Raw genomic sequence first — 27,512 nt, forward strand, 5'->3', positions numbered from 1 at the left:
CTGTTGGAATTCTGTTTACGTCACTTTTAAAACTGAGCATTACTAGACTGATCTGTGTTATAAAGTCAAAACATTATTGGATAAATATTACAGGTAGTCCTCAACTTACAAATTGGGAGCAGAATTTCTGTTGCTAAGCAGGGCGGTTTTTAAGGTGAGTCAGGCCCAATTTTACATCCTTTTTTGTCAGTCTTGTTAAAATAATCACTTCAGTTGTTAAGTGAATCACATGCTTCTTAAGCGAATCTGGTTTTCCCCCACTGACTTTGCTTGTTGAAAGTCAGATGTGAAGGTTGTAAATGGCGATCACATGACCCAGGGATGCTGCAGCCATTGTAAATACAGGCTGGTTGCCATTTTGATCCTGTGACCGTTGAGATGCTGCAATGATCCTAAGTGTGAGGATCAGTCATAAGTTTTTTTGTGTGCTGTTGTAACTTTGAATGGTCACTAAACAAATGGTTGTAAGTCAAGGACTACCTGTATGAAGGTTTCACAAGTAAAATTTCAATCTTCCCTATTCCGAATAAATAAATAAATATTGAAATAATTATAATTTTCTGGGCCTGGTAGAAGTAGCTGTCTGTTTTTTAGCTACCTGCTAGAATGACATAATTATATTTTAATTTAATTAATATATTATATTAAATAATTGAATAATGTTTGGAGTTTTGTGAAATGTGGGTACGATAAAATCTGTTCAGAAAAACCAATGTTCCATTTATCAGGCCAATATAAACAACAAATACAGACACATAATAGACATAGCACTTAGACTTATATACCACTCGATTGTGCTTTACAGCATTCTTTGTGCGGTTTTACAAATGTCACCCTATTGCCCTCAACAATGTGGGCCCTCAGTTTACTGACCTCAGAAGCCTGGAAGGCTGAGTCAACCTTGAACTCATCAGGATTGAACTCTTGGCTGTGGGCAGTTAGCCTGCAATATAGTACTGCATTCTAACCACTGTGTCACCATGGCTCCTAATTGATGGTAGCCACAATCTGTTTCCAATATAATTTGTGAAGCCCTCTTTTGATATTTTTATCTAATGGTGGAGAGAAATATTCCTAATAATGTTAACATCTTGGAATTTTTAGACTTCTATTTCCAGAATGCCAAAATCAGAATTAAGCCCCAAGAAATTAAAAATTGGATCCTAATACTTACTACAGTCCTGCTGTTCCCAAGTGTTGCATAAGCTAAGGAAACGCCTTGCAAAATTATTTACTCTCATCTTATCAGTCATGAAAATATTCCAATAATGCTATTTACTGAGAACTTAATATGTAAATCAGAAATATCTTTCCAAGCTCATTATATAATCCTAATGTAGCTTTCAGGGATTCTAATTCCTGCTTTTGAGCTAGTAAAAGATTCTTGTCCATTGGTAAATTAAAATCAGCTTCTATGCCAGATGTTGTTTTTCGTTCTTCTATTATTACAGAATAATTCACAACATTAAGGATAAATATACACCCATAAAGACATATCATGCAAAAAAAAGTGGCTCAGAACCCACAGCAATATTTGTCAAAATTCAAATATGTAAGAGACCCAACATGATTTTTAGACAGGGAACAAAATGCTTGGCATAATTCTTAATGGAAGTATCATTTAATAATTCCTTGGAATTACAAAGCACTTGATTATATACCTGTACTAGTTTTAACATGATCAACAAAGTGTGATTCATTTCAAACTATCTTCACTTAGTATCTGGATCATCTTACCATATATAAATAATACAGTAGCTGATATACATTAATAGTTGATATATATTTCTTAGGGTTTCTCTCCACGGTTAAAGCAGAAACTACCTGTACATAGTCACTCAATGATTCAAGTCTTTAGCTACTGAAGGAGAATTCTCCTAATGAACTTAGGAGGTCAAAATAGCTTTGATTCGGCCCACCATATGAATAAATCAACTTATTACATTGGCTATACACTTAATTTCTACTTTTAGTTGGACAGCAGGCCAAGGAAACATTTAAATTGGTGGATAGCCTGAATATATGTACAGGTTGACTATAAACTCAATGACATATTTAAAGATTAAAAAAATAATAAGCACTATCAATAACAGTATTAAGCACATTTCTATTAATGAGCAAAGATCCTAAAGATTTTATATATGTTATCCAGGACAATATACAGTACATGAACATATATGAGCAAAGATCTGCAGTTTTTATATGTTATCCTTATATGTTTTATATATTATCCTGTACAATATACTTACCAGGTCTTGCAAGGTTATTTACTTCCTCTGAAAGGAACAAAGGAAAATGAACATACAGGTTAGATAAATATATGAAAAGGGATTTATCAATTAACCAAAAATTAAAATTAAAAATAGAAGGAAAATGTTTTTTTTAAATGCTTACAAAGTTAGTGGCAAAGAAAAGGACTGGCTTTGTATAATTAGTAGATGTAAAGAAGAAATGAAAAGCACGTGCAAGTATATGACACTATATTATATTGGCATTCATAGACTAATACAGCACAACATTCCGTTTTAGCTACAGATCCCAGAATCACCAAATTGTCAGTATTTAGGTTTTATCCGAAAGCTGTATGGTATTTGATTAATATTACCTTCTGTGCATTCTACTGGAATAGATTTTCCACCTTGAGTTTCAAGAGAAAAGAATGCTATAGTGAAGCTCCTGATTTTATTCATGACAGACAATACACATAGGAGGTAAGTTATATTTACATGTCCAACAAGTCCACAGCCACAATCCATTACTGCATAATTCATACTTAAATGAGTCTGTCAAACTGTGAGAAAAATGGATCTATTTTTTTTGGCCTAAGCATCTAATAATGACAGATGCAATATTCTTATGAGGATATTTAAAATTTCAAACTTGGAAACCAAAACCCTTGAACAGAATCACAGAATAAGTGTATGGGGTTTTTTTGCATCAAATTCATAAAGGACATGCATAGGCATTTAAAGTATTTTCTTCACTGCAGACCTTTATTTTTCTAAGAACATGGAGCCAACCTCATATTTATAATGGAAAAGCAAAGTCAGTTATTCCACTGCCACTGTTCAGAGATCCAAAGGGAGCGAGCTTAAGCAAATGACCTTGTCTATCACATAGGCAGATATGCTATAGATAGAGGGCATATGGAATGGACCTGAAGAATAGGAGGAAGAGCTGCTATGGGACAACAGGCAGATAAGAGGGCATCAGCCAGGGTTGAGAAAATAATGAGTAAATATTTCAGACAGGCTCCTCCCTCGTTCACATGAAGAAGGGAGGGAAGGGGAAATGTATTCAGACTTGCAAGATTCTATTACGGCGGAGCTTTTCAACCAGTGGTACGGGTACCACCTGTGGTACATTGGCACCTGGCAGGTGGTACGCAGCCATCCTAGAAAAGTGGTAGCAGGGGAGGGGAATGAGCTGCACCAGTGGCAGCACCGCACAAACCTGAGGGAGAAAAGGCTGGAGCTGCAGGGCTGTCAGGGCTCAGCAGAAGCACCAGGATCAGTGCCGCTTTCCAGCTGATCGGCGCTTCTTCGGGGCTGTCAGGGCTCAGCAGAAGCACCAGGATCAGCGCCAGGGACCAGCTGGAGCTCGGCGCTGATCCTGGCGCTTCTGCTGAGCCCAGAAGAAGCGCCGATCAGCTGGATTGTTGCAGCATCTCCAGGGTCTTGTGATTTACATTCAGATGCTTGGCAACTGATTCATATTTATAACGGTCAGTGTCCCAGGGTCATGTGAAGTGACCAAAACCTGCTGCAACCACCAGCAGATGGGGGGGAATAAAAACCAAACACCCCCCACCCCACCCCCGCTGCCAATCCTTAACAGAAATGCTGACAACAATGAAAACCTTGGACAGGAGGAAGAGTGCCACCAGGTGGGCAGGCAAGTGTCTTGCTCGGCTGTGGCTTGGGGGGCACTTTTTTCAGTGCCATTGTAACTTCGAACAGTCACTAAGCGAACTGTTGTAAGTCGAGGACTACCTGTACTTTATCACGTTTTTCCCTTTTTTATGGTCATTAAGTTTTGGACACCTTGCAAGGCGACTGGTGGTACTCGGATGTTGCCATATCCTAAAAGTGGTACAATGGGTGAAAAGGTTGAAAAGCCCTGTATTACGGTACTATAGCTTTACAATAAAACAGAACCAATCTACATGGCACTGGTTTCCTAGTCCTCAAAGTTCTGACACATATAAATTAGCATGCCTGGCTGAGAGTGATAAAGAGAGGACACAGAATATTGAGTCGTCCAACCAACAGTGACTACAGCACATTATAAACGTAAAAGGTCTTGTAGAACAATGAACTGTAAATAATATAAACAACTGTAGATAAATGCAGGGTGTTACAGAAGGACAATATAATCTCAATTCTAGAGCAGGTTTTGACTGTCTACCTATTTGAAATCCAGTCTCTTTCATACAATTAGAAACTAAAAGTTGAAGCAGGCTGTTGTAGCCTGACTTAAAATTGATCATGCATGTTTTATGTAACAGTACACATAGATAATATGTTATACTATATATTTTCCTTTGCGATGCATAAGTTAAAAAGTAAAAAAAAATATGAAATTGGTGTTTTTCCCAATGGTGTTTTTCCAAAAGGCAATTGGACTTCCTTGATTTTTTCCTTGAAAACTTTTTGCTTCTCATCCAAGAAGCCTTTTTTAAAAATATACTTTATTGATTTTTTAAAAAACATAAATCACAATAATTGGTGAACAGTGTGTTGTCTGGGTTACATTTGTAAAACAATCATTAACAATTGATTTCTATAATCCATAATCCACATAATGGTTTTACTTGATTTCCTCTTTTCCCAAAATATTCTCTTTTGCAAACATTGAGTTAATACAATTCTTATTGTTTTGATAGATAACAATTAAATATATAATTTTTCCCAATATTCCTAAAATAATAATCGCATTAATATAATATTTCTTTTCTATCCAATTATTCTGGTTGCCTTATCATAGATCCTGTTACAGTCCTTATTTTAATTTGTTTCTCCCACCAAATTCTAGGTATTCTTACTGGTTAAGATCTTCTCAAAAATTAATTACATTTAAAAATTTAACTCTATTTTTCCATATGAACCATCTCACACTTTTACATTTCTTAAGAAACAGATAAAACAATGAAAAAAAGAGAAAGGGGAGCAAAGAGTAAAGAAACATAAAAAATAATGTACTATTTAAAATATATATCCCTCCTAAGCTAATATATATTTATTTCCTAAATTTATTATTTTTAACCATAATTAAAAATATGTTTAATCTTTAAACATTTCATTTAATACATCTAAGTCATCTAGTCCTTTAACTCTTATTCAAAACATTTTTATCCATTATAATTTTCTTAAATTCAATCACATTTAAGTATCTGAAACATTTCCTTCATCTCTAAGTGATCTCAAATTTTTTATATTACTCATATCAAGAAAGAGAACAAAAAAGGGAAAAAAGCATACTATATTATTTAGGGAATTCATCCCTCTTAGAATGACATATATATAATTTTTTTTTGAAATTTATAATTCTCTTTGTCTACAGCCCAGATTGTCTTTTTTTGTCAGCTGTTCTTTGTTGTTAAAACTTTGAAGGTCACAAACACAGATTAGCTTTTCCCAGGTTTTGCCAAGTCTTATATTAAAGTCATAGCTGTCATAGTCTTCATCCACCACTAGGTGCCAGCAACTATTTGTTTTTCAATTTCCAAAATAAACAATTATCTTTAAAATGAGAGTCTTAACCATTCAAACAATTTTAGATTTACCCAGATTTAAGTTTTAAATTACAGGTTTTATATTTATTTCACTTCCATATATTTTAATCCTCCATAAAAAGATTAATTCGTTGCTTCCGTTAGTATAAGGGTGCAACGGAAATCCTCCTCCTTCCCTTTCAGAGCTATTCTGCTTCTTAGGGATCTTTTCCAGAAAAATAAATGTAGAATAGAAAAGAGAAGATCGAATTCCACACCCAGTTTCAAGCACGCTGTTCACAGTTGTGCTGGTTAGTGTTTTTGGATTTCGGTTGCTAGTAGCTTGGGCTGGTCGATGCAATATGGTCAGCCTTTCTTCTGTTGGATTAGAAGGCTTTCCCCAAGTCGAACGGAACGGCCGCCGCCATTCCAGAATCGCTGGAGCACCCTTCTTTCGTTGCTTCTCTGGGGTGACTTAGACCCGTTTAGGGTCCCCAGGCAGGGCGAAATTAGCTGCGGGGATGCAGAGAATCCACAAGTCCATGACCGGTCGCTACCGTACAAAACTGTGAGTCCCCCAAGAAGCTTCTTTAGTTGTCTTACTAAACTGAACAAGCTTTTTGGACGAGAAGCAAAACATTTTCCAGGAAAAAAGCCAAGAAAGTCCAGTTGCCTTTTGGAAAAGCACCGTTGGGACAACCATGACCTGGATGACTGAGAATCTTCATAGACATTACGGGTATCCTACTTATATATCCTTAGCAGAATGCAAATAGTAGGTAATATTACTGACATTATATCCCTTTCCCATACAACATGAATAAACATCAGGAAATCAAGTGAACATACGGTAGCATGCTTACAAATTTGATAACCAGCATAGAGATACTGTCATTTCCCCCCTGCCCCTGGCATAAAGTTTATCCTATGCTGGTGGCAATCTTATCTCTTCCAGAAATGACATTCAGAGGAAAACAATAATTACACAGTTTGAGCAAGATCTTCTGCAAGCGAAAAAAAATCTATAAAATAATTATGATTGTTACAAGAATGGCAACTGTATCGGTGCCCAGTATCAACAAATAAGAACCTAACGAAGTTCAGACCTTAATTTTCTATGGAATAATTTCTTAAGATATATAGAAAACAAGTCCTATAAAAACTGCCATGTTAATTATAGCCGATCCCATGAGTAATTTCTTATGTTGATATCCCAAGCTCAATTACATGTCACTTTACTACTTAATTAAATTTACTATAAGACTTCTTACCTATAGTTACTTTCACTTTTCTGCTTTCTTCATTTTCTCGATTGTTGTATACTCGACACCAATATGTTCCTTGATGTTCAATGTCTACGCAGGATACCTTCAAGAGTACCATACATTTTCTAGTAAGTTTACCGTATTCTCCGAAGTTCATTTTTTTTTATTCCAGCAATACTACTGCATACATTTCAATAAAGTTTGCATTCTGGCAGCCTGAATCTGAAGGTACAAATTCTACAGCTTAATTCAGTGAGAGGAGAAACTTTTGCAGACAAAGGCTCATGTAATGGAGTGTATCGCCATTAAAAAAAATCCTTCCTTACAGAGGAAAAAAATGTTGTTGCAGGTTTTTAAATGAATTGTGCCTGATTTTACAACCTTTCTGACCACAGTTGTTAAGTGAATCTGGCTTCCCCATTGACTTGGCTTGTCAGAAGGTTGCAAAACGTAATCACATGACCCCGGGACACTGCAACCGTCATAAATATGAATCAATTGCCAAGTGTCCAAATTCTGATCATGTGACCACGGGGATGCTGCAACGACTGTAAGGGTGAAAAACAGTCATACGTCACTTTTTCAGTGCTGTTATAATTCAAACGGTCACTAAACAAATGGTTGTAGGTCGAGGACTATCTATATATCCCAATACAGAATGCTGGTGCCTATTTTTCCCTTTAAAATTTACACTACGTTAAATATGCACACATCTTTCCAAACTTTGAATCAGTCATGCCACAAGAGAAAACAGGTAACTCTATTTGCTATACAAATTTAAGGGGAAATACAGGTAGTCCTCAACTTACGAACTGTGCCCAACATTTCTGTTGCTAAGCAAGACATTTGCTAAGTGAGTTTTGACCCACTTTACACCCTTTCCTGTCACAGTTGTTAAGTGAATCACTGCAGGTGTTAAGTTAGCAACACGGTTTTTAAGTGAATCTGGTTTCTCCGTTGACTTTGCTTGTCAGAAGGTCACTAAAGGGGATCACATGAACCCACAGGTAATCATCATAAATATGAGTCAGTTGCCAAGCATCTGAATTTTGATCACATGACCATGGGGATGCTGCAATTGTCATAAGTGTGAAAAACGGTCATAAGTCACTTTTTTCAATGCCACTGTAACTTCGAAGGATCACAAAACAAACTGTAGTAAGTCAAGGTCTACCTTTAATAACTTTCTACAGTCAGCATTAATGCCCAAAATAAAACTATTCAATTGTTGTTTGTAACTTATGATTAATGATTGTAACTATGATTATGACCTATGACCTATTACTTGTTATAATTACACTGTGAGCTTGTGTGTCCAATCACACTTGGCCAATAAAGAATTCTATTCTATTCTATTCTATTCTATTCTATTCTATTCTATTCTATTCTATTCTATTCTATTCTATTCTATTCTATTCTATTCCATTCCATTCCATCCCATCCCATCCCATCCCATCCCATCCCATCCCATCCCATCCCATTCCATTCTATTCTATTCATTCCATTCCATATTAAGCATTTCATAAAACTAATACTAAATTAAAGGAGGTCATTGCATCAAGGCTCATACATAGTCTTGCATCAACTTTGCAGTCATGCTAAATAATTGAAAGCCTTGGGTTTAGCCTTTCAGCCAGTAAATACTTTGGGAAATAGGATACAAGCAATTAAACTCACTTCAGAGTACAATATTCCACAGAGAACCAAGCAACTATTATCAACATGCTAATGGCAAAACATTAGGGGGTTAATGAACATTTTATTTTATTTACTGAATTTCAGAGTTACTCTTGAAGAATTTATTTCGTGCTATCAACTCCTCATCACTGTAGCTGTGGGGAGGGGAGCAAAAGGACTCACCACATAGGCCTTTTTCTCTCCATTAGGAAGTGGGAATTCCTCCTTGTACCACTGGTACTGTGGCATAGGATTTCCTGTGGCTTCACACTGAAGAATTAACCTTTCTCCAGCCATCAACTTCTGAGATTGCGGATGCAGGCAGATGTGTATTTTCTTTTCAGGCAACTTGAGGTAGCTTCCTTAAAGTGAAAATGTTTAAACATTTGTGAGATAAAAATCTTTTCAGCAAAGCAAGAGAGATATGCCAGATTTGCAGAGCAGAAGCAAGTCAGCAAAGAACGGAAAATTTCTTCACCCACAACCAGTTCCTTCCCAGCGACTTCCTCCTTTATTTGCTGCATCTAATTTAAAGGAAATGGATGGTTTTGAGAAGAAAGCAATAAACAGTGTGGGCTTGTTCCTTTAGAGCAGTGGTGAGGAACGATGGCCCCTTTATGACCTGTGGACTTCGATTCCCAGAATTCCTGAGCCAACCAAGCTGGCTCAGGAATTCTGGGGATCGAAGTCCACAGTCATAAAGGGGTCATTGTTCCCCACCCCTGCTTTAGAGAGGGGTGTTAGAGTAAATTCAAAACACTAAATTGAGAAAGTAAATTCAAAACACTAAATTTAAAAAGGTACTGCAGATAGTCCTCAACTTACAACTGGTTACTCAGTGACCATTTGAAGGTACTACCTCCACAAAAGGACTTATGACTTGGTTTCGAGATTTGGATGCCTGTCCCCTAACCCTACCCCCCCCAACATGGTCACAGGACTGCATTTTGGACACTTGGCAACGAGCCCACTTTCACAGCCATCTTCCGTACTCTGATTTATGGTGTTTTTGCCAGAAACTGGCCTTTTACTTTGTGTTTTCGGCAAAAGACACCCCATAGCAAACAATGGATTTGCTTAACAAAGCTACATTCCCTTTATGACTGTCACATTTGCTATTATTACTACAGTCGTATTGGGAGTGCCAAAGCACTTCCAGGTTGAAGGGATTAGCCAATTATATCATCATTGCCCAGTAGGGTGCTCTTACATGCCCCTGTTAAGTTGCCCACCAAAGTGGTACCTATCTATCTACTCACAGTCTCCTGCTTTCAAACTGCTGGACTGGCAGGAGATGTAGTCAGTGGTGGGAGCTCAGCCCGCCACATGCAACCACTGGGTCTCAAACATGAGCTTGCCAATCATCAGCCCAGCATCCTAACCAAGTGAGCAACTGCATTCCTTGCCATATTTGCTTAACATCTCCTGCAAAAAAGTAGTAAAATCGGGGTCCGGTCACATGGCAATCCACTTTATAACTGTCATTACTTGGGCTCAATTACAGTTGTAATTCAAGGACTACTGTAGTTGCTTAGGTGATTTTCAATTCATATTAAATTATTTGCCATGTTCATGTTCTGAGAACTTCTCAGTGGTTAATACATTTTCCACTATTAAAGCAAAATATATTCCTGTAGGTAACATATATTAATGAGTAGATGCTAATTCATTGCAGAAGTACTTGATTATGTATGGTAGAAATGAATTACAAATATGGCTTCACTCCTATTTCATGCACCATAAAACCTACATATAAAAGTGTTAGTAACTACTGCCTTACTTAATTACATATTCCTCTTTAATGAGAAATAACCTTACTAGAGTTGTAAAGTACTGTATTACCTTTTTGGACAGGCAATTGCTTAAGTAATTCTCCACCAAGATATACAGTATCTGAGGAAAACAGTTTAGTGACTTATCATTTTAATATTACGATTAGCAGTCAAATGATACTGTCTTGCAAGAGTGATCAGAAATTGCACTTAATCCAGAACAATACAGCTAAATTAGATGGTACAGAGAAGAAAACATATGAAGCAGAAAGCAATATCTTAATCAAGGACTTACCAAAGAGAAAAAACCATACCCTCACCAAGCTTCTGTATACACACAGTCCTCGACTTATAAAAGTTCATTTAGTGACCTTCGAAGTTACAACAGCACTGAAAAAAGTGACCTATGACCGTTTTTCACACTAATGACCATTGTAGCATCCCCACGATCATGTGATTTACCATAGTTTCCGGCGTATAAGACTACTTTTTAACCCATGAAAATCTTCTCAAAAGTCTTATACGCCAGGTGCTGAAAATTTAGGGACAGGGCTGGCTGGAAAACCTGGAGTGGATCTCCCATTTAGTCTGCGCAGGGAAAGCGGGACCAATTGGAGAAGAGGCTGCAGTCTGTGATTTTTTACAGGATGGGGTCTGGGCGTCTATTCTTCTAAAGTTGAAGAGCAGCTGTAGTATATCCCAACTTGAAAGGCAGGTGGGGAAGGCAGCAGCCAGAGCAGCGGCTTAGCTCTAAGGACACATTTGACTCAGGAACTGGGCGGGCTGGCTGGAAAACCTGGAGTGGATCTCCCATTTGGTCTTTTTTTAAAAATCCCATTTATATCCTGCCCTTCTCCGAAGACTCAGGGTGGCTTACAATTTAAAGCACAAATCAATGTGCTTAGCAATAGCCTTCATTCTGTATATATGCCTGTTTATTAGGGCTTTCACCACCCCCCCAAGCAGCATTATTACAAAGTCAGCTTATTGCCCCCAACAATCTGGGTCCTCATTTTACCTACCTTGGAAGGATGGAAAGCTGAGTCAACCTTGAGCCTGGTTGGATGCGAACCTGCACTAATTGCAGGCAGCTTGTGTTACTTAAGGCTCTGCGCAGGGAAAGCTTTAGAGTGAATTAGGAAAAGTGAAAAAGTGAATTAGGAAAATAGGGAATGGCTGCTGGAATCAGGGGCTGCCATAAAGAAGAGGGAGTCAAGCTATTCTCCAAAGCACCTGAAAGCAGGGCAAGAAGTAATGGATGGAAACTAATCAAGGAGAGAAGCAACCTAGAACTAAGGAGAAACTTCCTGACAGTTAGAACAATTAACCAGTGGAACAACCTGCCTCCAGAAGTGGTGAATGCTCCAACACTGGAGGTTTTTAAGAAGAGACTGGACAGCCATTTGTCTGAAATGGTATAGGGTTTCCTGCCTTAGCAGGGGGTTGGACTAGATGACCTCCAAGGTCCCCTCCAACAACTTCTTCTTCTTCTTCTTCTTCTTCTTCTTCTTCTTCTTCTTCTTCTTCTTCTTCTTCTTCTTCTTCTTCTTCTTCTCCTTCTAGTTTAATCCACTTGCACTGTTTTATGTTTACATGTTTGATGACAAACAGCCTTATGTTTATAAGTGACAGTTTTCCTACTAAGCACCTGCATGTCATAAGCATTTGAATTAAAATTACCATATTAAAATCAAATCTGATGTTTTTTAATTTTTATTTGGTGTGCGTTGGAAGAGGGGTAGTCTTATACGGCGAGTATAGCCCAAACCCTATAATTTAAATGTAGGGGGTCGTCTTATACGCCAGAAAATACGGTACATTCAGATACTTGATAACTGGTTCATATTTATGACGGTTGCAGTGTCCCAGGATCATGTATGTGATCCCCTTTTGTGACCTTCCGACAAGCAAAGTCAATAGGGAAACCAGATTAACTAACAACGGTGTTACTAATTTAACAACTGCAGTGATTCATTTAACAACTGTGGGAAGAACATTTGTAAAATGGGACAAAACTCACTGAACAAATTTCTCACTTAGCAACATACCTTTTGGGCTCAATTGTGGTCGTAAGTCGAGAACTACCTGTATAAACAGGGATACACTCATTTTCTATGTAATATGCTACCTATTTGAGTAATGTAACATCTGCAAGCAAACAAGTAAGCCCACAGAGTGCCAAGGACCACAGTTCAATTCTGAGCTACAAATACTCTCTTTTACTGGACAGCAATAAGCATATCTCAATCTTACATCTTTTGAATTGGTTCCAAGTGTTATTGGGCTCAATTCAGGATGTAGATCTTATCAACAAAATGGATTTAAATGCTTTCTTGAAGGATCAGAAAAGCCATTTGTTACTGATTCATTCAGTATTAGATGGTTTTTAATATATGACCTAAAACATGTGTTTTTCAGAAAGTTATATGCATAGCTAATCAACTTGCTTTAACATGAACTTTTATACTGTGTTAAGATCCTTCTGACTAAAAGGTAATCTAAAAATAACTTAAAAATCACTAAGAAACAAGCAATGAAAGATTTCCAGGCAAATACTGAGAAATAATACATTTTAGGCTTTAGCAAGTCTTTAAACTTGCATGGACATGTGCCCCTCCAAAAGTGCAAAAAAGCTAGAAAACATTATCTCCAGGACAGATGCTTTTTAACTCAGCTGTTGCAGTCAAATATACCAGCATGGGCTCATTAAAAGTTTTTAGAAATCTATTGTAGTTATAGCCTAACTTGACAGAGATTTATGAATTGTGTTTCCTGAAACTGCAGCCATAGAGAATAGAGAGAATTCCACAATCAGAGACTCTATGACCTCATAATCAATCACAATCATCCCTAACCCTTATGCCAAGAGAAAAAAAACTGCAGAAATATAAAAACATTACTGTTACAACTTTAAAATGAAAGTAGGAAATCAGTACGCCGCCTATTTACACCTTCTTGTCATTTCTACCATGTTCAAAGTCTGTAACCCACCATCAGAATCTCTTTGGCTATCACAAACATCCAGCTGTGCCCACTGGCTGAATTCATAGGAAGAATCATTGTTCACTCGACATATGTATAATCCTGCATCTCCTGCAGTCACTTGATTGAATATCAGTTCTGGGGAATTCCCATTTGGAACCTGAATTAGGATACAACAACAACAACAACAAAATGATTGCACACATTGCCACAATAAGGAAGATATAGCTGGTTTGGTTGATTGTTTGTTTAAACTTAGAGTGACTGGCAAACTCAGCCATTGTTCTATGTTGAGCATTATTTGTAAACCAATAGAATAGAGGTTCAGCAAAGATCAGTTTGGAATTCATGCATGTTCATTGCCTGTTTGAAACAAATTAACCAGGAAAAATGAAATCTTAAGCACTCAAAATTTTAAAATATTATTGATTTAATTTCTATACCATCTCAATCCAACTTACTCTTGTCCTGTCTCATCTAACAATTATATTGCTATGTTATCTAACAATTAATCTTCATTTTGCAAGAAACTCAGCATAAATATTATCAACACAGCTATAGTGTTAAACTAGATTAAGATGGAAGACAAAGATATGGTAAAGGCTGCCTGATAAACCTCTAGATGAGCAGGGAGTTAATTGATGGTCTCTCCAGTTCAGGACCAAGACTAAGAACACAAAGAGGAGCTTCTAAGGCATTCTTGAGATTTAGTAAATACGAGCCAGCAATGTGCTGCAGCTGCCAAAAAAGCCAACACAGTGCTAGGCTGCATTAACAGAAGAACAGAATCAAGATCACGTGAAGTATTAATACCACTTTACAATGCCTTGGTAAGGCCACACTTGGAATACTCCATCCAGTTTTGGTCACCACGATGTAAAAAAGATGTTAAGACTCTGGAAAGAGTACAGAGAAGAGCAACAAAGATGATTAGGGGACTGGAGACTAAAACATATAGGGAACGGTTGCTGGAATTGGGTATGTCTAGTTTAATGAAGAGAAGGACAAGGGGGGACATGATAGCAGTGTTCCAATATCTCAGAGTCAAGCGATTCTCCAAAGCGCCCAAAGGCAGAACAAGAAGCAATGGATGGAAACTAATCAAAGAGAGAAGCAACCTAGAACTAAGGAGAAACTACCTGACAGTTAGAACAATTAATCAGTGGAACAACCTGCCTCCAGAAGCTGTGAATGCTCCAACACTGGAAGTTTTTAAGAAGAGACTGGACAGCCATTTGTCCGAAATGGTATAGGCCAGGGGTCAGCAACCTGAAACAGTGAAAGAGCCACTCGGAACCGGTTCCCTCACAAAAGGAAAAACTGGGAGCCGCAAAAAATGTGTGCGCATGTGCGTACATGCGTGCATGTGCAGAACAGGGTTTGACTGAAGAGTGGAGCCAAGGCGAGATATGCACTTACCGTGCATATTTGAATTGATTGGTTGAACTTTTTTAGTCCCACTTTTTTTTGGGGGGACTGCACATGGCAGAGGACTGGGAGCCGCAGGAGACGGCTGAAAGAGCTGCATGCGGTGCCGGAGCCGCGGGTTGCAGACCTGTGGTATAGGGTTTCCTGCCTGAGCAGGGGGTTGGACTAGATGACCTCCAAGGTACCTTCCAACATTATTATTATTATTATTATTATTATTATTATTATTATTATTATTATTATTATTATTATTATTGTATGTTGACTTTTCATCCATCCATCCCACTACCTTATAAGTCATACCAGTTATCTCTAGGCAGTTTACAAAGCATAAATAATTTGTAAGGCAATGCAAGGCAATAGAAATCAAGGAAATAACAGTAAGATTGTTAAAATCCACATCAGGGAAACATAAAACCTCTTACATAATAAAGGATAGATCAACAAGTGAGGTAAAAAAAATACTCTGCAGGAAAAGCCAGACCTTGGAGGCTTCCTGAAGACAAGAAGTTGGGGCCATAAATAGTTTGGAGAAAAGCTGTTCAAAAAAGCAGGGACCCATTTCTGACACATAAAGACACTATAGCCTAAGATTATACATTAAAAATAGCATAGAAGTGAAACACCCATTTGTAGCTTTGGCTCAAAGAATTCAATATATCCTTTAGGTCAGGGGTCTTCAAACTTGGCCCTTTTATGAATTGTGAATTTCAAGTCCCAGAATTCCTCAGCCAGACACGCTGGCTGAGGAATGACTTGTGGACTTCACGTCCCAGAATTCCTCAGCCAGGCACGCTGGCTGAGGAATTCTGGGACATGAAGTCCACAAGTCATAAAATGGCCAAATTTGAAGACCCCTGCTTTAGGTTCTCTGTGATTGCCAAGGATTCAATTCTGTAACATGATTTATCCACACTCAATTAACTATTACTTTTAAAGTGCTTCATAGAATTCATTTCTTAGTTCAGAAGGGTATTTTCTATAATGGAAACCCACAGATATTTTTTCACCCCCAGAAATTAATTTAACTTAATACGTTGAGGTCAAAAGGAATTGTTGTGACTCAGGGTCAGCCTGTGGGTCCAACAGCCGGCTCCGATGTATCGGAGGACTCAGATGTGGGGGAGGAGGGAAACGAACCGGCTGATGATGATTTGGAGACTTTGCAGAGTCCTCAGCCGGGAACCTCTGCTCAGCTGTGTGAGCCCGAGAGTGCGGAGGATGATGACCCACAGCTGGCCCTGTTCAAGGACGCCCGACGCAGGAGGTAGTCGAGCAGGGACAAACAAAGAAAGGCTATGGGACTCCTCGGGAGGAGGCACAGGGAGACCACGCCCTGAGCTCTCTATAAAAGGAGTGTTTGGGGAGGGGCTGGTTGCTGAAAGCAACTCTTTTGCTTGAGAAGATTAGCTCTTGTGTGTTTACTATTAAATCTTGGCAGAAGCCTTTTAGCCTTGGACGCCTTCCAGTCTCTTCTTTTGAAATAGGGGTTGAGAGAAGAGGGCTGGTTCAGAACAGGAATGACAGCTCATAGAACAATTGCTGTTATGATCAAATCCATAGAAAGGGCAATATTATTATTCATAGTATCGCTTAGTTAGACAGAGAAGCAAATGGTCACAGCAGTTCAAAGAATAAAATAGTGGTATTATAGATTTTTTAACAATCAGATTGTCACATTGAACATGGTCAGACCGACAGTAAACAGCCCAAACAAAGAACTGCTAAGAGCACCACACCAACACTGTCAACATAAAATGAGAGCAAAACTCACTCCCTATGAGCACTGATAATGTTACCTAGTTTGGGTAATGAAACATCAGCAAGAAAACAACAACCTCAGAAGGCACCAAGGACACCTCATTTCAACCCTAAACTACAAATATTCTCCTCTATTGAGACCAAGATTGTTAACCATGAACCTATTGAAATAAAATAAAGTTTGTGAAACTACCAGGATACCTGGATGTAAGTAACAACTCCTTAGTGGACTCGGGGATTATATCTTTTAAACAACAGCCAGATGATGCCATGAAGACACTGTAGCTTCCTAGTGAGAAAAGGCTTTAATAATACATGTTGCCTTATTAAGACTTAATACTTTAGTACTGTACAGGTAATCCTTGAGTTACGACTGCAATGGAGCCTGCCCGTTATAGTTGTAGCTCATGATGGTCAATTTGATTACTTTTTGACAGTCATTAAGCTAATCTGTGGGGTTTTTTTTAATCCCATTTATATCCCGCCCTTCTCTGAAGACTCAGGGCGGCTTACAATTTTAAGCACAAACCAATGTGCTTAGCAATAGCCTTCATTCTATGTATATGCCTGCTTATTAGGGCTTTCACACACATCCCGAGCGGCATTATTACAAAGTCAGCTTAATTGCCCCCAACAATCTGGGTCCTCATTTTACCTACCTCGGAAGGATGGAAGGCTGAGTCAACCTTGAGCCTGGTGGGATGCGAACCTGCACTAATTGCAGGCAGCTGGTGTTACTTAAGGAGGCATCCCACTGCTCCAACGAGGCTCTTTTGTTAATCAAACCAATGGTTCACTATGGCATGGTTTTGTGGAAAACCAGAAATGGCTGTTTTTGACTAAGCCACATAACATGCGGCCACATGACCGTGGGACACTGCAAACGGCCATAAATGCAGTTGTTTCCAAGCACCCAAAGTGAGGTGATGTGCAATTTCAAGTCGAGCATACCACCCAGATAGGTATATTGGAACTTTGTTTAGAGCTGTGGTGAAGCAGTGGTTAGAATGCAGTGCTGCCGGCTGACTTTGCCCATCTCCAGGAGTTCAATTCTGACTGGCTCAAGATTGACTTAGCCTTCCATCATTCTGAGGTCAGTAAAATGAGGACCCAGATTGTTGGGGGCAATATGGTGACTCTGTAAACCGCTTAGAGCCAAAAAATAATAGCATAGTAAAACACTATGAAGCATTATACAAGTCTATTGCTATTAGTTGCATGTCAAGAACAACCTACGGTATATAGATTGAATACTTAGAACTGCAGTCTAATATGACAATACATTTCCATACACATAACATACTGTTAATTCAATTAATTAAATACCTATTTTTGATGTGAAGTGTACTTTTGAGAATGGGAAAATTTCATGTTATACACCCAGATCAAAATAAAATCAGTGAAGTTATGTTCTGCCAAATACAACTGTTTACTAGGAATAAAATCATTTAGTATCTACAGGTCCTTATTCAATAGTGTTTGGTGTCATAGAAATGTTTTGTCCCCCAAAAACAGTTATATTCATATATTCATATTCATACACTATAAACATCTATTCAACAATGTTTTTATGAGTGCTGCCAAGATCCCTGCAATATGCTGATTTTCCTGGGAAATTACTGTTCCTCAAATATGAAAAAACCCATTTCTTTTAAAAATCATAGGCACTGAAAAAATGGTATGTTGGCTTTAAGAAATGTGGTTATTTTACTGCATATTTTATCCCACTTATGCTTTCAAGAATAAGAACTTGGAAACTGGTTTGTAGTAGGCCAGTGGCCAGTACAATGTCATGGTGTCAACCCTTGATACCACAGTGTCAACCCTTGATATCATGTCAAAACTTAACACCTTGTATGAGATGGATGATGGAATAAATTTGAATATTAGAATAAATATGGATGAAATGGAGGTTAAAAGTCATAATTCTACGCTTTCTTTTTCCTTTTGTCTGTCGCCTTCCTTATTTTCTTTTATGTTTAATTTTCTATATTTTAATACTTTCAATGCTTTTATTATATTGAAAAAAATGTTAATAAAAATATTTTTAAAAAGACAATTGCACTCAATATGTTCTAGAATTTTCTACATTTTAGAAGCTACCACTTACATTCTAGTATATTTATTTACCATTTTTTTCTCTTTAAACCACTGATAATGTAGGAGAGGATAACCTGTTGCCCAGCAGCTTAGTTTCACCATCTGGCCAGATAAAATAGCTTGGGATTCTGGTTCTACAATGATCTTTATACCTATGAAAAAGATAAGAGTAATCTAATTAGTAAGCTATTCATGTAAACACACTGAAGTTTGCTTGCTTGCTTATTTAATTGTTTGTTGGCTTTGTAAGGCTGTCTAATCATCAAAAAAAAACTCAAGACTGCATACAGGACAAATTGAAAACACAATATAACAGGAAAGGGTTTAAGCAAATCTGAAAGAGCTGGCAGATATGCTCTCAGAACCACTGAACAAAACCTTTCAGAGATCGTGGAGCAGAGGGGAACTGCCAGAGTAGTGGAAAAAGAATTCCAGTGTTCAAGAAGGAGGGAAAAGTAGATCCAGGAAACTACAGCTTGACATCAATAGCTGGGAAAATCCTAGAAAAGATAATCAAGCAGCAATGGAAGTGATGTTTACATCAATATCAAAACATCCAGGTATCCTATAAAATCTTATTCAATGAAAATAACATTTCATTAATTAGGCTCCAGTGCGTTTATATAGAAAAGGCATCATATTGTTTGAGATGCAGTGAGATTAATGCTTCAATTAAGCATATGTTCATTTACTGTTCTTTGTTATTTTGGGGGAAGAAGTTACATGTATCAACTCAGCTATGAAATAAGAAGTAATATTTACTGATGTTCACATTCTTTTTAACTGTATTTATATCATGTGGAAATTGACTTTGGAACAAAGCAGATGCTCCATTATTGAACATTATAAAAAATAAACTTTTTTTTTTGCAATCTATGGACTTCAGACTTGATGTTATTAGCAACTTATAAATGAATAACTTACCTGTGTAGATTCACTATGGATTACCATGTTACATGCATGTAACATTTAATTCACAAAAAGCAATTTGACTCTTCATTGGCAGTATCCTGAAGGCTCTTTCTTACAGGGAGGCAAGGCTTAAATAGCTGTACACTAAACTGGAAGATATACAGATATTCCTCAACTTACAACTGTAATTGAGCCTGCAATTTCAGTCACAAGTCGTGATTATCATAAAGTAGGTCATGATGCTGCCCACTTCTACCACAAAGAAGAGGGGGTCACGTTAGTCACCAAAGCACCAGAGGGCAGGACAAGAAACAATGGCTGGAAACTGATTAAAGAGAGAAGCAACCTAGAATTAAGGAAAGACTTACTGATAGTGAGGACAATTAACCAGTGGAACAGCTTGCGCTCCATCACTGGAAATTTTTAAGAAGAGGCTAGACCAGGGGTGTCAAACTCGCAACGTCACGTGATGAGTCATGACATATCTCGACTTTTTTGCCATTGCTGGCAATGGGGTGGGCGTGGTTTTGCTATGATGCATCCTACCGGCGGGCCGGCAGTTTGACAACCCTGGGCTAGACAGTCGCTTGTCTGAGATGGTATAGGTTCTCCTGCTTGAGCAGGGGGCTGGACTAGAAGATCTCCAAGATCCCTTCCAACTCTACTCCACTCTACTCTACTCTACTCTACTCTATTCTATTCTTATTGTGGCAGTCATAAATCAAATGCAGTGGTAGTTAGGCCGTACCCACTGTTTGCCATGGGGCATTTTTTTTCTGGAAATGGGAAGTAAACCCTTGTTTCAGAAAAACAATAAGCATGGTTGTGACTGCAGGATGCTGCAAACAGTTGTAAAGGTGGGCTGGTTGCTGAGTGTCCAAAATGCAGTCATGTGACTGCAGGGGATGGGTGGTTGCATGTCAGAACTTTGAATCCACATCATAAGTCATTTTTTGAGGTCCGCTGTAATTCTGACTCGTTCCTAAATGACTAGTTGTAAGTTGAGGTCTGTCTGTCCAAGAACAGAAAGGTTGTCATCATTTCTTTTTTCCATGACAGTCAGAGTGCAAGGTCAATTTGATTTTCTTAGTTGTTAGATGGAAGCCAGTATAATTTAATGCTTTAAGTATAAGATGCAACTTGCACTAGTAAGATTACTAAGAGGTGTTCTCACACAATCTTACTTGGACTGAGCAACTGAAGTGCCTCGGTATGTTGTAGGGACTGCAGCAATTCTGTCAGCTCCGAAACAGTACAGCCTCTTTCACCCATCAGCTGAAGGAGACTCCAGCTGGGACTTCCTTCAGGATCCAGAACTTGCAGAGAACAATGCTCCAACTCTAGAGAACTGCAAACAATGACAACAATAATAGCCATAATAAGGCAAACCTCTTTCTGTACATACAGTTAATTATGTGTAAGATCTAGATCAGTGTTTTTCAGGGTTGGTCACTGTAAGATGTGCAGTCTTCAACTCCCAGAATTCTAGCTAGGGAATTCTGGAAGTTGAAGTTCACACACCTGAAACTTGCCTAGTTTGAGAAAGGCTGGTCTAGAGTAAAATTGCAACTCTATAGCTCCCAAAAAGAACACTATAGCCGAGAAAAATCAAGTTGGCCTTACATAATAGTCAGAGAAGAAACATCTATAGGAAGTTGCTTTCTCCTCTCCTTGCCCAACCCAACTGACTCATCCAACTGATGAGTCCGGTGCGAGGGGAAGACTTTCTGCAATGATCTAAGAGAGGCTAAAAAAAGCACTAGGAAAACACAGATGAGCCATCTTAAAAAGCCCACATTAGATCACACAGGCATATTGATTTAGGAGGTAGGTGTAAAATTTGAGAATCTTTAAGCACATGATTTCACTCACTGCATTTCAACAAACAAGAATGCTGGGCAATAGAGAACATACTGTAAATGTAGGCTATATCATAAATGAGTGTGATAAAACATAAAAGCAACCTAAAGAAAAAACAGAAGCAATAGCTAAATGATGGTTTAAATATGTAGAGAGTTTTTAAGGCTATCGCTTGAAAAACTCTTTCAGCGATAGCTACACTCTCCAACTGATCTCATTGGAAGATTAACTTAAGACGATTTCTGTCTTTAGGCCAGACATGTCAAACTCACGATGTCACGTGATGTCACGCAACGTATCAGAGAGTTTTGCCACTGCCGGCAATGAGGTGGGCGCGGCTTCCAGATGATGCATTCGGCCTGTGGGCCGGCAGTTTCACAACCCTGCTTTAGGCAAACAATAATAAAGTAATTACTCAGAAGTAACTCCACATGTTGTTCTTGGGATTGATATCAGCCAGTAACTGGGAGCTTAAGTCAGTGTAGAATTTTCCAATGTAAAAAATAAACTATTTCTACATCTTGCACCCTCAGTCATTTGGCAGCTCTAATTGCACCAGTTGTGATACCATATATGGATGCTTTTCAAGAATAGCCTCACGTACGGTGCATTGCAGTGCACCAAGATTGGTTATAACCCCAAGGCAGGGCTAATTGTGCAGGGCTAATTGTGCCCAGGAAGAGCTGCACCAAAGTGTAATTCTCACCACAGCTGCTATTTGCAAACCCAAGGACAGATGGAAATCGAGTCATACTCTCAAACTGCTATCTTGCTCCTTCTGGGGACAGCCACCCCATTCAGAACATATGCATTAGGGCAGGGGTAGGCAACCTCGGCTCTTTTCTGACTCATGGACTTCAACTCCCAGAATTCCTGAGCCAACCAAGGTGGCTCAGGAATTCTGGGAGTTGAAGTCCATGAGTCATAAAAGAGCCGAGGTTGCCTACCCCTGCATTAGGGAATGTTCAATTTGATGAACCTGGCAGATTTGAGTCTGAGCTTCCTTAAGAACATTCCTAGAATCACAGTAGCAATTATGATAAAAAAAAAGTGAAATGACAGAACTTGGAGGAGACCGCAAGGATAATCAAGTCTGACCCTCTGCAATCTACAAAACCCTTCAAAACACTGAAACCATCCACAAGAGACAGCTGCCTAGCTTTTTAAAAAAATCCTCCTGAAGTGGTAGGCCTCCCACCCTCCATGGACAGGCAGATTGTTCCGCTATTGTACAGAACTTAGTGCAGGTAGCAATCATTCAAAGTTATAACAGCAACAGAAGAAAAGTGACTTATGACTGGTTCTTACAAACATCGCAGCCTCCCCAAGGTAATTACGTTCCACATTTGGACACTTGCCAGTCGGCATGTATTTACGAAGGTTGAGGCATCCCGGAGTCATGTAATCACCATCTGTTACATTTCTAGCCAGTTTCCGACAAGTAAAGTCAATGGAGAAAGCCAGATTCATTTAATTACAGCATGATTCACTTAACAACTTCAGTGATTCTTTTAATAACAGTGGCAAAAAGGTCATAATTGACTGCGACTCACTTAACAACCATCCTGCTTATCATTTCAATTCTGATCCTAATTGTGCTCATAAGAATGTTTCCTTCTATTTAAGCAAATAGAGATAACTGCAGCTTTTGCACCTGTTATTTCTTGCACTAGTTCCTCTACCAATGGTTGCAAGATCATCTTCCCTCTGGTACCTTATTTATTAGATTTTGATCCTGTCTTTTTTCATTTCATAAGTAACCCAAGGCAGTGAACATACATAATACTTCTTCCTCCTCCTATTTCCCCCCCCCAAACAACCCTGTGGGATAGGGTGGGCTGGGCTGGGCTGAGTATGCCACAGCTGGCTTTTGTGTGCCTAAGGGAGAATTAGAACTCACAGTCTCTTGGCTCCCAGACCATCATCTTAACCAAACTGACCAATATGTAAACCAAACTGTTTCATATACAGGCAAATCTCAGTTCCTTGTAGAACTAAGGACCTTTGATTCTTTTCTGGACTGCACTTCTTGACTATTTCAGTTCCAATATCTCAGGGGTGGCCACAAAGAAGAGGGAGTCAAGCTATTCTCCAAAGTACCTGAAGGCAGGACAAGAAGCAACGGGTGGAAACTAATCAAGGAGAGAAGCGACCTAGAACTAAGGAGAAACTTCGTGATAGAACAATTAACCAGTGGAACAATTTGCCTCCAAAAGGTGTGAATGCTCAAACACTGGAAGTTTTAAAGAAGAGATCGCACAACCGTTTGTCTGAAATGGTATAGGGTTTCCCGCCTGAGCAGAGGGTTGGACTAGATGACCTCCAAGACCCCCTCCAACTCTGTTATGCTATTCTAAACCACTTATAGCCGCGGTTCCTTTGACTTCTCACCAAAGAAGAGGTAAAGGTAAAGGTTCCCCCCGCACATGCATGCTAGTCGTTTCCGACTCTAGGGGCTCCGTCTCCGTGGTCATGTGAGATTGCACAACCATTTGTCTGAAATGGTATAGGGTTTCCTGCCTGAGCAGAGGGTTGGACTAGATGACCTCCAAGACCCCCTCCAACTCTGTTATGCTATTCTAAACCGCTTACAGCCGCGGTTCCTTTGACTTCTCACCAAAGAAGAGGTAAAGGTAAAGGTCCCCCCCCCCCCGCACATGCATGCTAGTCGTTTCCGACTCTAGGGGCTCCGTCTCCGTGGTCATGTGGCCGGCATGACTAGACGCCAAAGGCGTAAGGAACGCTGTTACCTTCCCACTGGAGTGATCCCTATTTTTCTACTTGCATTTTTATGTGCTTTCGAACTGCTAGGTTGGCAGAAGCTGGGACGAGTAACAGGCGCTCACTTTGTTAAGCGGCACTCGGGATTCGACCCGCCTGCTGACCTTCTGATCGACAAGCTCAGCGTCCTAACCCACTGAGCCACCGCGTTTACTCCCAAGCCTCTACAAGAACAAGGGTGTGAAAAATTCCTTCTGATTCGGACCACCAGAAGTTGTCTGTAGAAAGCCCTCAACCCGGATGGAGCCAGGCGCTCCATCTTTCTAGCCGCTGCCTCTGAACGGCCTTCCACCCAGTCCTAGGAGACAAGACACAGCCGGGAAGACTAGCTCAACCCTTCGTCTTTATTCCAGGATCTTCGGAAGCCTCCCAAGCTGGCGGCGGCGGCCGCCACTCCCATAGTAGCTGGTGTTCAGACGCGCCTCCTTAACGCCTCGCAGGGGAGCAGAGAGAAGCGCACAGCTCTCCCCGGAACGGAATCCCCACGGTCATGGAAGGGCCCGGCCTCCCTTCAGGGCGGCTTCGGGGGTCCCTCTCTCCTTCCGCCTCCCGGGGACCCACCCACCCACCCTCTCTCTCTCCCCCCCGGCCGAGCTCCCTCACCTCAGCCGGACCCCGCCGCGGCTCCCCGCGAGCTGCGCCAAATCCCGCCAGCCCTTGCCCGGAGGTGCGCGGTCCAGCAGCTGGCTGAGGCTCCTCAGCAAGCGCTCCGCCAGCCGGTGGATGAGCACCGGGACAGCCGGCAGCGACGCCGCCGCCGCCGCCATCCCGGCAGGAGCGAAGCGGAGGTCCGGCACACCGGACGGCTCCGGCAGGCGGGGAAAGCGAAAGGAAAGGGGAAGTGTCGCGGCCGCTTTCAGAGGCGGGGTCGGAGGCGAGGCGGAGGAAGAGGCGCAGGCGGGGAATCTCCCGTGTAGCAGGAAGCCCGAGGGCGGCGGCGAGTCCCACGTGGGAGCCCCGGCAAGCCTCAGGGTCGGAGAGAAGTGGAAGGTTCAGGGCGGGCGGATTATTCGGCGATCGTTGCCGCGTTCCAAAGCTAGGCAGGGCCAGGCCTGGTTATGACTTGGATGGGAGACCACAAGGAAATCACCAAGGCTGCAGGCTTTTACTGGGAAGTGCAAAAAAGCCTCCCGGGTGAAGGCAGTGTTAGTTAGGCGAGCCTCAACTGGCTTCTGTTTTCCGGCCTGAATGATCAATAAGTCACGCTGGAACGAGGAAGGCAATTTTCAGCTGTTTATTTCTGCAGAAGTAGAGAGCTACAGGCTGGGGACAGAGGTCCGAATCTCTCGAGCCCCCTGAATCAAAGTTGGCTTAAACCAGGGGTCCTCAAACTTGGTCACTTTAAGACTTGTGGACTTCAACTCCCAGAATCCCCCAGCCAGAATTCTGGGAGTTGAAGTCCACAAGTCTTAAAGTGGCTACGTTTGAGGACCCCTGTACAAAGTTTTTCTTTCATAAAGTTAATGTTTACATTTGGTTGATCACTTCTGCCCTTGCTGGTACAAGATTACATTTGTTACATTTAGTATAAGGTAAAGGTTCTCCCCCCCCCCCCCGCACATGTGTGCTAGTCGTTTCCAACTCTAGGGGCTGGTGCTCATCTCCATTTCAAAGCCGAAGATCCAGCAATTGTCCGAGGACTTCTCCGTGGTCATGTGGCCGGCATGACTAGATGCCGAAGGCACACGGAACGCTGTTACCTTCCCACCGTAGTGGTCCCTATTTTTCTACTTGCATTTTTACGTGCTTTCGAACTGCTAGGTTGGCAGAAGCTGGGACGAGTAACAGGCGCTCACTCTGTTATGCAGCACTCGGGATTCGACCCGCCAAACTGCCGACTTTCTGATTGACAAGCTCAGCGTCCTAGCCCACTGAGCCACTGCATCCCTTGTACAAGGTATAAAACCTTCTTAATCCAATCTATTGTCAGAGTTTCCTGTTGCATATCTGTAATTAGTTTCACAAGGCAGCCTGTGAAGGGGTGGGGGGCTTAAACAGTGTGGTAGGTAATATACCTCCTCAGGGTGCCGTTGGTCAGGGAATGTCGACTGGTGGCCCCCAGGGGGAGAGCATTCTCTGTGGGCGTGCCTGTCCTCTGGAATCAGCTCCCTGTTGAGCTCCGGATGGCTCCCGACCTTCGCTCCTTCCGCCGTGACCTGAAGATTTGGCTATTTGAACTTGCCAGCCTGGACTGAGAGACTGGGATTTTAGATCTTAAATTTTAAAAAGTTTAAATTTTAGAATGTGTTTTATTGTTTGGGGCTATTGGTTTAATTTCATTTTAATTTTTGTATATTATGTGTTGTTTATAGTGTTTAATTGCCCTGTACACTGCCCCGAGTCCCTTGGGAGAGGGGCGGTATATAAATCCAAATAATAATAATTTTTTATTTTATTTATTTTATTTTAATTCCATTTATATCCCGCCCTTCTCCGAAGACTCAGGGCGGCTTACAAGCTTAGCAGTAGCCTTCATTCTATGTATATGCCTGCTTATTAGGGCTTTCACACACACCCCAAGCGGCATTATTACAAAGTCAGCTTAACTGCCCCCAACAATCTGGGTCCTCATTTTACCTACCTCGGAAGGATGGAAGGCTGAGTCAACCTTGAGCCTGGTGGGACTCGAATCTGCACTAATTGCAGGCAGCTGGTGTTACGTAAGGAGGCATCAGCCCACTGCTCCACCAAGGCTCTTTTAATAATAATAATAAGAAGAAGTTGTAACTTTAGGTAGCTTGTTTCTACGTAATTTGATAAATTCCTGTGTTGAGAGAAAAACCATCAGGTCCAGTCCAAGCTGGGAGTAAATAAAACAGAGTAAATAAAATAGGGGATAAGATACTGGAAATAAAGTGGAGGCTGCTTAGGAAAGAAGGTTCTTGTTTATTTAGTCGCCACACACTTCAGTGACACAGTATGTTTCTGGGATGGCTGACAAAATGGAGCTGGGAGTGGGTGGGTTTTTATACCTTATTGGGCTTCGTATTGGAGGTTGTTCCTGTTCCTGTGCGATGTATTTTGAACTGAGCTTGAGTGCCCTTTTGGCATTCTAATGGTGGTGGGTTAATCCAGAGGTCCCCAACCTTTGGGGCGCTAGGGACCAGTTCCGTGGAAAGAGGTTTTTCTGTGGACAGGGGAGTGCGTGGTTTTGTGTGCTGCCTGCATCCTGCGGATGGGGTTTTGCTTGTTTGTGCGGACTGGTTGCTGGCATGCCTTGGCCCGGTACTGGTCCACGGACTGGGGGTTGGGGACCCCTGG

At 40.5% G+C, this 27,512-nt stretch overlaps 1 protein-coding gene across 3 annotated transcripts in view; it reads right to left on the reverse strand.

Annotated features, from left to right (window-relative positions):
• MALT1 (MALT1 paracaspase) overlaps positions 1-25,065 on the reverse strand; it is a 48,651-nt gene extending 23,586 nt beyond the window's left edge. Inside the window, exons 1-9 of one of the 3 annotated variants that reach the window (XM_083354799.1) lie at positions 24,855-25,005; positions 21,296-21,357; positions 20,795-20,950; positions 18,729-18,850; positions 13,419-13,569; positions 8,839-9,017; positions 6,985-7,081; positions 2,606-2,638; positions 2,250-2,276 (exon numbers count right to left, since the gene is read on the reverse strand). In XM_083354799.1, the coding sequence (XP_083210925.1) occupies positions 2,250-2,276; positions 2,606-2,638; positions 6,985-7,081; positions 8,839-9,017; positions 13,419-13,569; positions 18,729-18,850; positions 20,795-20,882 (697 nt within the window). In that variant the 5' untranslated portion in view covers positions 20,883-20,950; positions 21,296-21,357; positions 24,855-25,005. Of the gene's footprint in view, positions 1-2,249; positions 2,277-2,605; positions 2,639-6,984; positions 7,082-8,838; positions 9,018-13,418; positions 13,570-18,728; positions 18,851-20,794; positions 20,959-21,295; positions 21,358-24,854 lie in introns of all 3 variants that reach the window. The other 2 variants (XM_083354797.1, XM_083354798.1) reach the window with 2 other exon arrangements.
• Between the last annotated feature and the right edge of the window lie 2,447 nt (positions 25,066-27,512).

The sequence above is a fragment of the Vipera ursinii genome, assembly GCF_947247035.1.
Source record: "Vipera ursinii genome assembly, chromosome: 2".
NCBI lineage: Eukaryota > Metazoa > Chordata > Lepidosauria > Squamata > Viperidae > Vipera > Vipera ursinii.